The following is a 17,255-nucleotide window of genomic DNA, read 5'->3' as shown; positions in this document are numbered from 1 at the left end:
GGACGTATCAATGAACCGTGGAGGAGATTGTCGGCCATATTTGGGATGGTCAGAACTAAAAAGTATGACATACGTCTCTGATTCTTGTTCTCGTACTTTACTGAAACAGTATGACTGACAATATCAGAAAAAACTATAAATCAACAAGAAGAGGTCACAGGGATAGCTGACGCAGTATATCTTTGCTATGTAAGTCCCCACTGCCCAGCTTAAGTTCAAGAGCCCATGCAGATAGGGTATGCACGACTGGCATTTACCTAGCCAAACAGTGAAATGCTATCAATTCCCATAAGCAATTACTACATGGCATTCTGCTTACAGGTATGTTCAACTGATTAGACATTTTCTGTGAAAAATTAAATGGTGTTTTCTAATTAGAAAACTCCTGACCTAGATGTTTCCCTTTCCTATAAGAAAAACTGCAATCAATGTGGGTATCTGCGTACCAAGAATCTGTCATTGGATATCACCTGTCAGAATTTTAAAGGTATTTGGAACCAAAAGTAGTAATAAAATGTATTTTGTTATAATGTTTGTTGCATGTGATTTTTATGCCATATCAGTAAAAGAAAAGAGACAACTCCTAGAAATGGAAGAAACTCGTTGTTTGGCTTTTGTAATTACCATGGAAGTGTAAAATCTTACTGAGAAACCCTGTTCTAAATCAGTGAAATAATTTAGCAGGTCATCCTCACTGCTACAAACTCTTTTCATCCTGAGAAATTGTGAGTTAGGGATATTTTTATAATATGTCTGGGATAACGATTATTGCCCGAAAACAGGGTGATCCTAGAAAAATGATTATGATGAATGGTAGCTGGTAAAGTGTCATACAAATGAGTAGCAACACTTGCATCCCAAAATCTGGTAGTAAATAAGTTTGCAGATGTCAAAAAATGTGACATATGTATTGTTTTATACATAGGCATTAAATTATGTCAACACTGCCTAAGGATCCCTCCAAATGAGAGAACACTCATCTAAATAATATCTCTACATGATCATGTCTGACAAAAAAAGTATTATCATAAATGTACTTTTTCCAAAGTACCCCATAAAGAGTTCAGCATAAGTGGGGACAAATAATGCCCCCATAGCAACAATGACTCTGAAAATAAAACACTGTTCAGTTCAAAACATAAGTCAAAAGTTGAAAATGTAAGGTGTTAAATTCAGGAAGGTTATGCTCAGTAAGTTCTAAAAAACAAGCAATTGTAGCTTTACAGCGAATGCTGACATAAAAGCACTTTGCATCTAATGTGCAACAGTAATCATTGTTATCAAACTGCAGCACATCAGTTAAACCAAGAAATTGTGTGGTATCATGACTTCTTGCAGAAACTAGTGTTAGAAAAGATTTTAAACATATCACTAAGAACCATGACAAAGATTCAGTAATACAACCTTTCCCTGAAACACTTAGCTGACTGGGTGGTAGAAAGTTTATGGGATTTAGGTAATAAATAAAAGATCTGAGATTTACTGTCATTTAAGTATAGCTTATTTGGAGTTTCAGAAATGATGTTTTGGGAGACAGCTTCCAAAAAATATTATAAATCTTATGCTGAAAATTTGTTGTAGAGTCCAGAGGAGGAGCATGATAAAACTGAGTGTTATTCAACTGTTTCAATGCCTCTCTAGAATAGTCCTTCCTAGTCCAAACCACTGCTACTCTCCCTTTAGCAGTAGAGATTACAGTGTGAGTACAGGTTTGTAAATGAGACAAAGACAGATATTCAGCGGAGCTTAAATTATAAGAAAAAAATTTAAATTTTAAATGTTGCAGACTGCTGACAAGTGAATCTCTTTAAGATCGATTGTTCAAAAATCACCTTGCAGGATGATAAAGAGACTGAAAACTAGATTGACAAAATATAAAATTCACAAAATCAGAAAAGTCTTACTGCTGTTTTCCCCGTTACGTAATCAATAAAGCAAATTCATATGGCAACAAAATACATTGGTTGTAAACTGAAATTCTGATGCATAAAAAGAAGGAATAAACTTAAGCTCTTATTCAACAATGAAATCTCATCATTTTATCAATTGTAACATACACCCTATGGTGTTTTAAAAAACATTTAATATTCACAGCCGCATTTAATCCAGGTTCTCCATCAGAACTTAATGTTATTTGCCACAAAGCTTCTCTCTGTTCTAATAGAGTTTTAAAATCACCACCCTTCACATCCAGTTCCTTTTGTTCCAATACTGAAAACAGAAATGTGTTGCACTGAGGGCATCTAAGTGTATACTTATAAAAAGCATTTTTAACATCTTTCTTTTTATATTGTAATAATGCTACCTAATTCTAGTATGTAATGTACAAGTGGTCATCCCATTGTAAAAGGCACCACAGTGGGAACACACCCTAATATAAATCAACCCTTTACTTTTACAATTGAAATGACAAGGGACTTTGACAGTGTAAGGAAAGTATGCCAAATGTATATATGGTCCTTCTAATATATGCCTACAGGTATTACAGCAACCACATTTAAACATACATAGGGTTCTATTACAGTTAGTTAACCTATTACCAGTTGTTACTTCATTTTTTTCAAATAAAAATATTAAATGACAATGTTTCTTAAACACAAAAAAGGTCTAATTCCAACAACCTTAAAAAGGCATTGGTTTCCTTCCAAAATGTTCCAGTTTTCCTTAATAATGTTTTGAATGAGCACTGAATCAACTATCATGCCAAATTGCAGTATGTATGTCCTTTATTGGTTTTATTACTATTATTAACAAATGGAACAACAAGAATAGGGGGATAATGGGACATCCTCTTGCTAATAACAAACTCAGCTGTGTTTCCTAACTGAGCCTCTTGATAGCCCCTTTCAAGAAATAAATGAATAATAAATTCTACTTGATCTGAAAATGTGAATTTCTACAAGTCACACAGCTTGCTGTTATGAACTGCCCCTTTGGAATAATTTTCTTCATAAAAGAAGCTTGTAAACTCTGGTAATGTAAGTAACTATTTGTAAATATGTCATTACAATGTATTCGACTGAGAAACCTATTCAAGTACAAATCCCATTCTAAACTAACATCTAAAAATGTAACTTTCAACCCCACATCTCCAAGAGTGAATTTCAAAAACTCAGATTCCTGATTTAAGACTCCTACAAACTTGTGTACTCTATCTAAATTATCTTCTATTACAAAAATTAAGTTGTCCATGAATCTTTTGTAAAAAATAACCTGGAACTGGTTAAAGAAACTACAAAATCTGGTATTCCCACCTACCCATTACCACATTGACAAAAGAGGGGGCAGTGGGGGACCCCATCGCTACCCCCTTAATCTGTCTAAAAATCTTTTTTATTAAACATAAAATAATTATTTGTTTAATAAAATTTCCAGCAATTCACAGTAGAAATTAACTTAATCATTAGAAAACTCAGAAAATCTGTTTAAAAACTGTCTAACATGCTCCACAGCAGTATTGTGTGGAATGCAAGTAAATAAAGATACCACATCTACTGTGAATAAAATGTATTTACTTGGGTTAAACACAATATTTGCTGAAAAGTTTCTAAAACAATTCAAAAAATCCCATGAGTCTTTAAGATGAGTCCAGTTTAAATATTAAAGGCTTAAAAAAGTAGTCAACCATTAATGAAATACCTTCAGTTATAAAGTTGGGGGCAGATACAATGGGTCTAAAAGGAGAGGGGGGGGTTGATCTATTTTTATGAATCTTTGGAATTCCAAACAAACCCCCCAGTCTGGGTTTTTCAATGTTACAAAAGTCATACATAGTTTTATCTAAATTACTATTCAAAAAATTCCCAAATAAGAATGAATAAATCATCCTATAACTGCTGTTAACAACATTTAAATTTACTTGCTTATACTCCTGCACGTTGTTTAGCATGTTTCCAGTATTGTTAACATAACGTTCAGTGTCCATTATTACAAGGGTTCCCCCTTAATCACTTTTCATAATTCTTATTTTTTCATTGTTCATTAGTTCAGATAAAGCCTTTCTATCATCCTTGGTAAGGTTATAATACGTATTTCTGTTTGTTAAATTATCATAATTCAACATTTCACAAACTGTGCCCCCCACACCCCCCTACTTAAATATACCAACTCCGAGATTGCACCACAGTGGAGGAAATTGCAAAGTCCCAAAAATGGCCCAGTGATTTTTTCCCTAAGAAAAAAAATCACTGTTCCATGCTTTCTGCATTTTGCCATTTCGGGCAAGTAGGTTCAATTAAGCAGCATTCGCTGACTTAATAAGGACCCTTAATAATATCATTACTGGTGCAATATTTATGTGTACTGGAAATGATACATGTGGCTACAAAACACTGAGGCAATACAATGGGTAGGGGGGTGAGTTTATAGGATAGTTGCAGTACTTGTGCTGATTGGGAGACAGATATTTGAAGAAAGGAGCCAACAATAGGCAGAGTCTGTTAAGAAGGGTTACAGTTAAAGACTTGACCAGGAGTACTTACTATTTAGGTGACATCACAACCAATAAAGCAATCACACTGTGCATTTTTTGGAGGTATGTGTTTTCAAATCAAAACATTTTTGTAAGGCTGAAAGTGACTCTGATAGCTTGGGTTTTAGTACTGCGAAACTATGGTCACTGCCATGGAGTTTATCGTGATGTGTGGGAATAGTTCAAGTATTACTGGGAAGGGAGTCAAGGAAGTGTAGTTTGGGTTTCTGAATGACAGGTTTCCTATCTGGTGTTAGAAGGATTGGGTTTTGAAGAGAAGTATGACAGCTCTCTGAACTGGTAGCCACTTAGCCTTTCTCAGTACTAAACAGTGACATTCTACATTTTATTTTTGATGGCCTGAAGAAATTTAAAATCCTTCAAGGCTGAAAATATTATGGGGTGCTGAGGCAGAAATATATCATTGCCAATAACCATTCCAGCTTCTGATAATAGGAAGTGAGAGATCTTCCAAGATCCTAAGAGTGATTTGTTTATTTTATTTTACTTTTGTTAATTCCACTAGGTGGCTGAATTTACATTTTAGTCAAGCCATGGGATTATTGCTCCACTGGGCTGATAATTGTTGGTGGCTTAATGATTCAGGTCATAACCTAACAGATACAAGGTATCCTGACTTACCTTAAGAGAAGTGTTGTCTCTCTCTCTTTTTCTCTCTCTCTCTCTCTCTCTCTCTCTCTCTCTCCATGAGGTCTGTAAAGACAGCCCTGTTAAGCTCTGTTTGTGGATGTTTAATATAATAACATTAAAAAGAATACAAAGAGAAGTGGTGGCAGTCTAGTTAATGTAAAAGCCATGCTGGTTTCTGAAAGTAAAGTGCAGTTTTGGACTGTAATTAGAAATCTTTGTGTAGACAAATTTTTTTCTAGTGGTTTGCCCAGGAATAGTAGTATGGAAATTGGATAAAAATCAGCTGAAAACTAAGGTTTTGATAATTTTAGGGAGAGAATTCATTAATGTAGCCTTCCGGATGGAAGGCATGATGTTGTTGTGACATAGTGCTAAGAAGAAAATGAACTAATAGGTGAAGTATATACCCTTCATGACATGATGTTATTGTATCCAACTAGGCCATCAGTTAGAATTTTGTCTCTAGTAAGAATTTATTTTCCTTTCTTCAAATAAATTTGAAGTAGAACTGGAAAACGTAGGCGGGTGGATTGAGTGATTGGTGGTTTCTGTTAATGACTGGCTGTAGGACTGAAAGAAGTTAGGTCATTGACAAGCAGTGAGTTTTCAAAAATGTTTACATAGGGAGTCTTTGTGTAGACACATTTTTTCTACTGGTTTGCCCAGGAATAGTAGTATGGAAATTGGACTGAGGTGGTGATGCTGCAGTAGCGTTGTCGCCTCACAGTTAGACGTTGCCTGTTCGATTCTCAGTTAGAGTGTCTTCTGTGTGTCGACATGCGTGAATGGGTGTTCCTTCGTTGAAGGTTGTGCGTTAGGCCCGGCAAGCCAGCACGTAAAAATCTACTGCCAATCATTAGCGGACCAGAGTTCCGCTGTGGCGACCCCTAACCGGGAAAAACCGAAATACACAAACAAGTAGTATGGAAATTGGATAAAAATCAGCTGAAAACTAAGGTTTTCATCATTTTAGGGAGATAATTCATTAATGTAGCCTTCCAGATGGAAGGCATGATGTCATTGTGACATAGTGCTAAGAAGAAAATGAACTAATAGGTGAAGTATATACCCTTCATGAAATGATGTCATTGTATCCAACTAGACCATCAGTTAGAATGTTGTCTCTAGTAAGAATTCATTTTCCTTTCTTCAAATAAATTTGAAGTAGAACTGGAAAACGTAGGCAGGTGGATTGAGTAATTGGTGGTTTCTGTTAGTGACTGGCTGTGGGAATGAAAGAAGTTAGGTCATTGACAAGCAGTGAGTTTCCAAAAATGTTTACATAGGGAGTAGGTACTGTGCTTGGGTTAAGGTAGCTTTACAGCTGCAAATCATTTATTTTGGCTAGTTCAAGAAGCAGTAAGAACTTAATGAGGGAGTTGCAGCTGTCATTGTTTTTCCATTGTGTCCTAAGATCCAACAAGTCTTTTGTCATCCAGCCTGACTATTTTACTTTTTACAATCTAGTAAATTTGGTTAAGAATTTATTTGGTAAAGTAAAAAGTCTATTACTTAGTATGTTTGCTCTCTGGTTTGTTTTGTTGCTATTTAGAACTGGATTCAATTCCATGCATGGAAGATGTTTTTCATTTTGAGTAAGAAGTTCTTTGTACAGTTTTGAGTTATTATATGGAAATTGCAAGTAAGTTTAATCTTACCAAATGTGCAATACAGTTGTAAGGGGTGCTCTTGCCAGATATCAACGCACCCTTCCCCACACACAAAAAAAAACCTGATTTGAAAAGTGCCTCAGATACAGTTTTATATAGTGATACTGGTAACATGGGTTCAGTACTGACCTCAGCATTTCTCATAGGCTTCTGTGAAGGTTACCCTTCCTAGGTGAGACACCTTTACAGTGTGGGAACTAAGGAAATTATATTGTAGCTTTGGCTCCATGGCTATCATTTGGAGCAAATCTTACAGGAGCAGTTTATTCACATCCCTGTTAACCATTCTATACTGATTATCAGCACATCTAAAGGCTGGGTGTATTCTTCTAAACAGAACCAGAATCACTTTGACTGAAATTAGAAAATGTCTTTTGACATCAATCGAAGAGTCGGGTTTAACAGCTTCCAATGTGATGTGCATGTCTGTTTGAAGGCATTGATGAAAGGAGAAAATGCCTTACAAACAAATTTTAAATGGATTCAGCTTGTTTTCGTGTTACTGTCCTGCTTCACTTTACTGTACTTTTTCTGCTTTTTTCCCTCAAAGCCAAGTGATGAGTCCCTGATCTTGAAAGAGATAAAAACCCCTTCTAGAGAGAACTTCACCCAGTCTGAGACAGAGGCCCTCATAGAACATGACAAAAAGCCAAGTCTTGAAGAGATTTCAGAGCCCAGAGATCATTCTTCTCCAAAGCGGGACAGAAGGCAACAGCTAGATGCTACACTGCAATATTCAACATCCAGCCTGTCCCGAGCCCACTCCAGTGACAGCCTGCGGAGAGCATCCTCCGTTGATGATATTGAAGCTATGAGGTCAAAAGGCCAGAAGAAGTTCAGAGAGAGGAGGGCAAACTCAGGTATGGAAAACATTATTTCATAATAATAATAGGAAAATAATAGCAATATTATACCACCAGACTGGTAAACAGTGCGAAAATTGAAGATGATTATTGTTAAATGTATGCATTATGAAGTATCAAAGAGTAAGACAAGATTTTAATTATACTTATAAAGCTAGAAAGAATTATTGTTTAAGGGAAGCAAGAATAAACAGATTTATAACCAACAGGAAAACATTTCTAAAGAGTCAAATGCTAACTAAGGAGGTACTTTGGTCAAACAGAGGGAAACATTGCTTTAACCAGGGAGTAGTAATATTGTTTAATGACATACTTTCTACTCTCAAAGGAAAACACATACCATTTTCTGATGTGAAAGTGTAAACAAGCACATGAAATTAATGTGCTCATTTTTAACAAAAGTTTCTTGCACCTCTGGTAAGGCCAGACTCCATCTTCACTTTTGAGTTTTTTGACAATTAGCAGTCTAGGCTTTTATATTTGCTGACACCTGGAGTGTGCAAATCTAAGTGTGTGTTTTTTGCCTACTTTTCACTGACTTCTGAAAGGCAAATACTTTTAACAAATCTTTCAGATAATCCATGCATGGTTTTGATTGAATACCTGTCTTCAGCAGAAGCCAAAGATCACAGTAAAATTAACACATATAGTCTGCATGACCAAGTTTAAAAGATCAGCATAAAATAAAGAATTAATCAGCACATGGTGTTAGTGTTAGACTGAAGTGTATGCACGCATAAATAGTGTATCAAAATGTAAGGAAAAAGGGTAAAGTCAAGCTTATATGAAGGCAAAAGCTAAATAAACAAACTTTAGTAAAGGTCTAAGCAGCTAGGTAGCAGGAAAAAGGTGTGTGGGCTATATGTGTGTAGCCCGCATCAGAATGACAGAATTTCTCTATGTCAAAATATAAATGATTTTTCAGCAAAATTACAGAAAGAGAATTTACTTTACCTTTCTTCATTTTGTAGCTGGTGCCAAGCACTTTAAGACAAAGCTTCTGAACTCCACATCGGATTCGGACCTCATGAAGTACAGAACAATCAGTAAAATCCCACAAATTACTCTAAGCTTTACAGAATTTACCACAGAGAGACATCGAACTCCTTCCCCTTCTGAGATTGAGATAATTGCTCCTAGCAAACTGAAGGACAGAACACATAATGTTACAGAGAAAGTGACACAGGTAAAACATTGTTTTTTGTTCACTTTTAGGTATATTCACAAATCCTTAGAGGTCAGAATGTGATCTGATGGCATTTTCTCATTTATTATTTAGTAAATCTTTTGCTCAGAGTCTCAGACTTACTTGCAGTCTGCAGAGATCCAGTCTGTGATGGAGTTAGATTCATAACAAATACAAATTGTTGGATGCACATGTATTTATATATGCACTCATATGCTTTTGCGTAACAAATTATCTGAAGCTTATAAGATATTAACAGTTCTTAAATAAATGTCAGTTTTATAAATCAGTGTAGTAACATAGATCAGATCCCAGAATATCAGATGTGAAGAACTTGGATGGAAAACCACATCCAATACTGACATACTATGAGATGATTAGGCTGATGTGTCAATATGTGTTGATAAATTTAAATCTCGACTGGGTAGTTTACATTCCTTATGCTTCCTGGACAAATCCAGAAACTCTCTACAGAGAAAATCATTCCTAGCCAGACATGCTGATATAATGAAAACAGTCATGTGATGTCTGATGTCTGACATTAGCACAGACAACAGTGATACTACATTAAGCAGCTCAGTGGTTCTCTGGGTACAGAGGTTGGGATTCACCTCTAGCGCTGAAATGCTGTACATCCTTTTGTTAAGTACCGTACTTTACCTCCACATTTAAATTTCTTCAATCAGTCTTTTGCACTAAATTATCCATATTTTTTCTGTTGTGGATTTTTTCTCCATGAATTTCATCTGTAAAACTGGAAGATTAAGAATAGAGTGATGAGGCATGATTCACACACAGAGGAATAAAGTAGGAGTACTGGGGCTTAGGTAGGAGTACTGGGACCTAGGTAGGAGTACTGGGGCCTAGGTAGGAGAACTGGGGCCTAGAAAAAGAAGAGCAGACACAGCTAATAGATAATGGATGCCAGGAGATGCATTGTATAATGTGAGGATTAAGTCATTTATTAGCCCAAGCTTTTCATCAATTTGCAACAGAATATATTTATCACATTTTAGAAACACAGGCATAATAATAAACAAATTATCAGAAGGACTATAAGAGGCCTAACTAAATACACCTTTCAGTAGGCACACATAAAAGTTCTTCCCACCATTTACGAGTATCTAATAGTGCCCACCTCCCAAATCATGCAGGGCCATATATGATAACGTTGGTGTAAGTCTATGTTTACCCATCCAATCATCAAGACTAGCCTTAAAGACAGACAAAGTAGTTTGCTGGATGTGTTGTGGTAATTTTTTTCCGTAGGCTGAAACTATGCTCCACTTGAACAATATGCATGGATTTGTACTTACCACAGGGGGGATTGTATTCAGTGATGGGTCTAATAAGGGAACAGTACAGTGGTAAGATGACTTCTTTGGATTTTTTTTTCTTAAAATATTTGACTCCCAAAACTGAAGTGGGCCAGCAAGTTTGTTCCCAAGATCTGAGTCATAAATGCTGCCTCACGTGCTTTGCATTAGCTGTGAGGAGTAAAGGAAGGCTTCAACACAGACGTGTTATATCATTTTCATTACATTACAAATATAATGCACACTATAAACATATCTATTGATAGATTAGATTAAATATACTTGATGGGAAAAGAAGTAAGATTTGTCCATCTTGTTTGTCTTGTGGTTGATGACACAAACTCTGGAATGTTTATCATGAGCTGTGCATAGCTCTGTGTACTGTATAAGTGCATGAGATATGCAAAGCTGTGAGTATGGCAACTATCCATAACCTATGTATAGCTGCATGCACTGTATTAGTGCATGAGCTGTATATAGCTGCATGTAGTATATTAGTGCCTGATGCATTTACAACTGCTTGCACTGTATTAATGCCCAAGCTGTGCTTAGCTGCATGTACTGTATTAGTGAATGACGTATGCATAATTGTGAGTATGGTATCTATATATGGCCTATGCATAGCTGCACGTAATGTATCAGAACATGAGCTCTGCATACCTGCATGTACTGTTTCAGTGCATGAGATATGCATAGCTGCATGTACTGTATTAATGCATAAGGTATGCATAGCTGCATGTACAGTATTAGGGCATGTGGTATGCATAACTGTGTGCATTGTATCCGTGCATGAGATATTCATAGCTGTGTATACAGTATCATATGCATAGCTGTGTGTACAGTATCAGTGCATGAGGTATACATAGCTACATTCACTATATTAGTGCATGAGATATGCATAGCTGTGTGTACTGTATCACTGTATGAGTTGTGCATACCTGCATGTACAGTATCAGTGCATGAGGTATACACAGCTGCATTTACTGTATTAGTGCATAAGGTATGCATAGCTGTATGTACTTATTTATTACATGAGGTATGCATAGCTGCATGTACTGTATTAATGCATGAGGTATGCATAGCTGCATGTACTTATTTAGTACACAAGGCATGCATAGCTGTGTGTGCCTTATTAGTGCTTGAGCTATGATTAGCAATGTGTACTGTATCACTGTAGAAATAGAACTGGTCCAAGATGAGGACCAAAGACATCCTCCAGAGTTAAGGACAAAAATAAAGAATTATTATGTCTACATTATGCTTCTTTGCTTCACTTTCATTAATGTCTTTCAGTAACTGTAGCAAAGAGCTATAGCAGCTCTATGCTACAGTTCATTGTACACAATGACACAAACACTAACAGAATCCCTGCAAGCAGTCCCGGTAATAATTTAAAGACATTTCTGACACTGTATGCAGTCTTGCAAGGACTGATCAACAAATCTTACAGTGCTGACTACATCCACTAACAGCAGTCACACTATACTACTGACTGAAAGAATGCCTTTTAAGCTGTCACAACTGTACCAGCTTAAATGATTAGACACTACCTATGGGACATTAGTTGCTGTTCTACAGTGCTGATCAAGCCCTCTAAATGTTTGCACCCAGAATGCCCCTTCCCCCTTTACATCACACATTTTCTTTGGGTCTGATATCAGTCTATTAACTGTTTATAGCTGCACATGCTTTATCAGTCCATGAGCAATACAGAACTGGGTATATAGAATATATGCATTATCTATACATAGCTTGTATATTCTTTTGCAGCACATACAGATGTAATCCGGAATAAAAATTAAAATAGACAAAGCAGAACCCAAAATGTTAGTTCTTGTATATATATATATATATATATATATATATATATATATATATCTATATATATATATATATATATATATATATATATATATATAGCATGCTTGCTGTTGCCATTTGGCCTGGGTCATAACTAAAAAAATCTCGCTGTTTAAGACTAGTTCATTTACCCAGTTAACAAAGGAAATACATAAACTCCTGCATAAATAGAAATGGCTGGGTAGATTAATTCATAAGACAACAATACAGTGAGTTTGCTTTGAAGGTGGGGCCCCTTGACAATCAGCTCTGGGACTAACTATTTTACCACCTTTGTAGATGGCAGTGCTGCCAGAATGGAAGAAATACGAACAGTCTATACCCACAGCTGGCATGGGTTTACCTATACTGGCAAAGCCCATATGGGAAATATCAGAGGAAGTGGGTAAAGATAACTTCACTCACTATCAGGAATCGATTGTTAGTAATATTCAATAGATTAATAAAAAATGTTTATTATAGGTTCATAGGTTCATACTAGGCTATCTGCCCTAGGGCATTTATAAGCCTAGCCAGAGTGTGTGTGGCTTTCACCACCCCTTAGGATGAGAATACTATATCCATTAGTTTGCTGTGCCTCTGACCAGCAGTGACACAGAGATGATTCCCGGGGTAAACCTACGATCTCCCATCCACTCGTCAAGATTTCTCTGGAACAGAGTCAGTGAGGGACTCTGCCTCACATGGACTGGGATTCTGTTCCATAGTGTAGGGAGTCTCTGGGTGATGAATCTGTCCCTCCAGCACATCCTATTTATATCCGTGTTGAGGTTTAAGTCTCTTGCTCTCGTGGCTCTGGTGGATTTGGATTTTTTGAGGTGGAGCATGTCCATTAATTCCGGGATGGACATGGCCTTGTATGTCAGGCACAGATCACCTCTGAGCAGATGGTATGCGACTGAATAGAGCTGGAGTTTCTTCAGTCGGGCAGCGTATGACATATGTTTGAGCCCCTTTATCCTTTTGGTGAGGAACTTCTGGGGTCTTTCCAACTGCTGCAGGTGTCGGGTAAGGTACATTCCAAATGGGGCGTTGTACTCAATCATTGGTCTGATAAGTGAAGAGTACAGGGGTACAATGACCTCTCCCGATCTGGATGTGAATCCCTTCATGATCAGGTGGGCAATGTAGAAGGTCTTCCTAACCACTTTGGCAATGTGAGTGTCAAAAGAGAGGTTACTGTCAACTTGGGTCCCCAGGTCCCTGATAACTTCTTCCGTGTTTAATGGATTACCACCTATGTGGTAATTAGGGGTTACCTTGTTTTTCCCAAAGGGTATGACTATACATTTTTTGGCATTTAGCTTAAGGCCATGGCTCTGGCACCAGTTATCCATTTCTATGAGACCTCTCTGGAGGATGTCTGCATCTGATGGAGTGTCAATTATGGTGCCCAGTTTGCAGTCATCTGCAAATTTTGTCAGCCACAATACCCCTATGTTTGCCTGCACTTCAGAAAAATAACTGCCAAACAAGAGGGGGCCCAGGACTGAGCCCTGTGGGACACCGCTCATGACCGGCTTAGAGTCTGACATGGCACCAGCAACTCTAACCCTGTGGGTTCTGTCCTTGAGCCAGTTTGCAACCCATCTTGTGACATATGGGTTTACATCTAAGCTGGTGAGCTTTTCTATGATGCCCGAGTGGGGTATTGTGTCGAACGCTTTTGCTAGGTCAAGGTAGGCTGTGTGAACTGCCTTACCCTCATCAATGGCCTTAGTGACTGTTTCGAAAAAGTCGACCAAGTTCAAGAGGCAGGATCTGCCCTTGACAAAGCCAAATTGGGTAGGATCCAGTGTCTGTAGGTCTCCAATGTCTTTATTTATGAGTTCCATTATGATCCTCTCCATAGCCTTGCAGACAAGGCTCGTCAAGTTTATGGGGTGGTAATTTCCAGGGTCCGTAGAAGCACCGCCTTTGTGGAGTGGGACCACAGTTGCCGTACGCCATTCTTTGGGTATGTATCCTGTAGTAAGGCTAAGATTAAACAGCAGCCTTATGTGTGGGTTTAGTTCCTCATTGAGTTCGTGTAGCACACAGCCGGGGACACCATCCGGTCCCATTGATGCTGTGTTTTTTGCTTTAGAGAGAGCAGCTCTCACCTGGGCATCTGAGATGTTTGGGAGGCTAGACTGGTGGGATAGATATTTCTCCTTTTTGGGGGGGGAGGGGAGAAATTTGCACTGAACCTGTCTGCCAGTATGTTGGCAATGTCTGTGGGTTCAGTGATTTTTGTATCATTTTGGACTAATTCTGAGCATATCTGGGAGTTTCCACCCAGGTTTCTAACATAGCGAAAGAAGGCCTTATGATTGTCTTTTGTGTCTTTAGTGATTTTTCTCTCAAAGTTGGCCTTGGATGATTCTATGAGTGATCGTAGTTTTTTGCTAGTATTGATCAGAGATGCCTTCCCTTTTAGGGATTTTGATCTGTCATGTAGTAGCTTTCTCCTCTTGTTGTAGAGTTTGTTTATGGCTGGGGTCCACCAGACCGGGCGCCTGCCTTTGGTGGAAAGGGTCTTGATTTTATTAGGGATTGCTTGATCCAAACATTCCTGGAGGTGCTCGTAGAAGGCATTTGTAAGGGTTTCAGCAGCATGGGTTGTGGTTTCCACTGGCTCGGGGGCCTTGAAGGATACCATTCCAGTCTTAAGAAGTGTGAAGTTTGCTTTTGAGAAGTTCTTCACTGTGGTCTTTTTTGCTGGGGTTGGGGGCGGGATGTGGATCTCCAGTGAGATTAATTTATGGTCTGATCTCACCAATGAGGGATACCACCCTAGAAAACAAAAATGGAAAAAAACTAAGGGTAATACTGCTAAATGCCAGAAGTCTAAACCTCAAGATGCACACCCTCGAAGCCCTCCTCAGTATGGGGAACATCCATGTCTGTGCTGTGACTGAAACCTGGTTCAAGGCTCCTGAGAGCACCCCAGCACTATCAGGTTATACCTCATATCATGCGTTCTGGCCCCAAAATCCGGACCGAACCACAAAAGGAGGGGCAGTATCCATATTCATAAAGGATACCCACACCTCCAGGTTAGTGGCAACGCATGAAGCATCGGAGACCATCCAGGTGCAATTAACCATAGGTAAAACTGCCCTACAGTTTATAGCATGCTACAGACCACCCTCTCAAACTCAGGAAACCCACACAGCCTTCCTGAAGACACTGGAGAGTATGAATGTTGATTGACTCCTTTGTGTGGACAGGCTTTAGTTTTTCCATCTCTCTTCATTGAAATAAGGTAGCAGAAACAAACATCTCAGAAGTTTCAATGCCATCTTTGTTATACAGCTTATAAAGTAAGTTCTTTGATGGTGAGATTAAAATGGAGTAAAATAAGCAAACAAATGCAATGGTGACAATATATATTTTTGTGCAATAATAAAAGTTAGTACAATATAAGCATGTTTCTGAACTGTAGTTTGTGCCATTAATGCGGTGACTCTGAAACATTTCCATAACTTTCATTAGCGTTACATATTTAATGGGATGTAATATACTTCTGCCTTCATTCTATCAAGGTCTGCTTGCTTTTCTTACATTATTGACCTCTTGTTTCTAAAGTTTTAATGATGGCAAGTTCAGTGACTTTTAACTTTTCAACTAAGTAGAACTTTTTGTAATTGCAATTATATTATGCCACACACTAAAAAGACACAAGTTAGCTAATCAGAATGTTTCATTCTAAATACTAGAATATTAATATGGATAAGTAATAATGTAACCATGGAAGCAAAAGCAGTTGCCACCAATAAAAGGTAAAGGTTTTTGAATTACCTCATATAACAACAAAAAATACTTACACAGAATGACAAACATAAACGAGTAAATTATATCACTAAAACCAAATCAAAACTCCCAAAGGTTTCATAATAAAATGGAGTTGAGAAGTGTTCACATTTTTCTGGAATCCATTTCAGATCATAGTCAGAATTAAAATGAGGCAGTTTGCCAGCATAGCTTCTTATCTGTTATCTGTCCATTATATTTATTCTCCCTGTATGCGGTGATTGGTTACAGTGCCAGCTGGAAAAGATGACGCTGAAGCTATGAAACTAAGAGTGTTGAGCTATTTTGGGATCCATGAATGTAGTTCATCTTTTTTTTTTCACTGCTTTCCAATCCTCAGCCTCTTAGAATTGATCAGCCCTGTCACTCTCCATTAATGTGAGAGACAGACATCCAGACACACAATAGGGTTTTCTGCTTTCAGTGCCTGAATGCCTGCATGGATGATATGCATACTTGCTATGTAAGGACCCCACCATGCCTTCTTAACATTGATCTTTTCAGGGTGTTAAGTAACAAGCTTGAAGTATTCATAACTGAGGAACCTCTAACTACAAAAACTTTAACGGCAGCTAAAGAACATGCAGACAAGGTACCTGCTGAATGATAAAAAATGACTTTATTAATCCCTGTGCCACTGGGTACCGGATTCTTTATGTAGTAGGTACAGTCTGCAGATATGCTGAGCTCAGATTGGTTAGCAGAATTAATCTTCTTAATAAGACAGAATGGCAGATTTTTATTCAAAATGCTACAAAGTTGTTTGCTGACAGAAGCAAATTGGATGTATTTCCAAGATTCTGTAGCTATTATTAGAGTAGCTCTGCAGGGGTATCTTCCTTGGCATGAACAGTATGCTTCATTAGTAACCCCCCCCTCCCCCATGTCTGAGCTAAATGCTAAAGTTTTTTGTAACTCTGTAATTAAAGCTGAACCATTTCTAGTGTTCATGGGCAGGATAAAGATATTAGATCTCCTCTTGTATACTTTTTTGATCCTGGAGAGGGAAACATCTTCAACTGGAATATAGGGTGTGATGTTTTATTAACAATCCCCAATTTAAACTACTACTATGTCTAATACTTATATTACTACTACTAGTATGTAAGTTGCCACTTGTTCTTCTACTGCTATCACTATTACTGCAACTGGTATTTCTAATATTCTTTATCTATTTTAAATTTGTTAACAATGGTAGAACACTGAGCCCTGGGCACTACTCATTCTACCACTAGTAGTAATTCTATTACTACTTTTTCTACTGCCACTAGTATTTACAATACTTCAACTACCACTACTACTTTAGTACTAATTAATCTCCTAACAATAGTACTGCCTGTACAGCTGCTACTTATTCTGTTGCTATTAGTACTTCTACTACTACTTGTAGTACTACTACTTCTTCTTTTAGCTCTACTGCTACTTATTCTAGTGCTGATAGCA

The 17,255-nt window shown here is 37.6% G+C and overlaps 1 protein-coding gene across 2 annotated transcripts in view; it reads left to right on the top strand.

Annotated features, from left to right (window-relative positions):
* KCNH6 (potassium voltage-gated channel subfamily H member 6) overlaps window positions 1–17,255 on the top strand; it is a 1,196,060-nt gene that overhangs the window by 681,547 nt on the left and 497,258 nt on the right. For both annotated transcript variants that reach the window (XM_044055208.1, XM_044055207.1), the window contains exons 5-6: window positions 7,343–7,652; window positions 8,627–8,841. In XM_044055208.1, coding sequence (XP_043911143.1) covers window positions 7,343–7,652; window positions 8,627–8,841 — 525 coding nt within the window. The remainder of the gene's footprint in view (window positions 1–7,342; window positions 7,653–8,626; window positions 8,842–17,255) is intronic.

This window comes from Protopterus annectens, chromosome 13.part0, assembly GCF_019279795.1.
Source record: "Protopterus annectens isolate FY-2018-M chromosome 13.part0, PAN1.0, whole genome shotgun sequence".
Taxonomy (NCBI): Eukaryota; Metazoa; Chordata; order Ceratodontiformes; family Protopteridae; genus Protopterus; species Protopterus annectens.
This window is presented reverse-complemented; position numbering and strand designations above follow the sequence as displayed.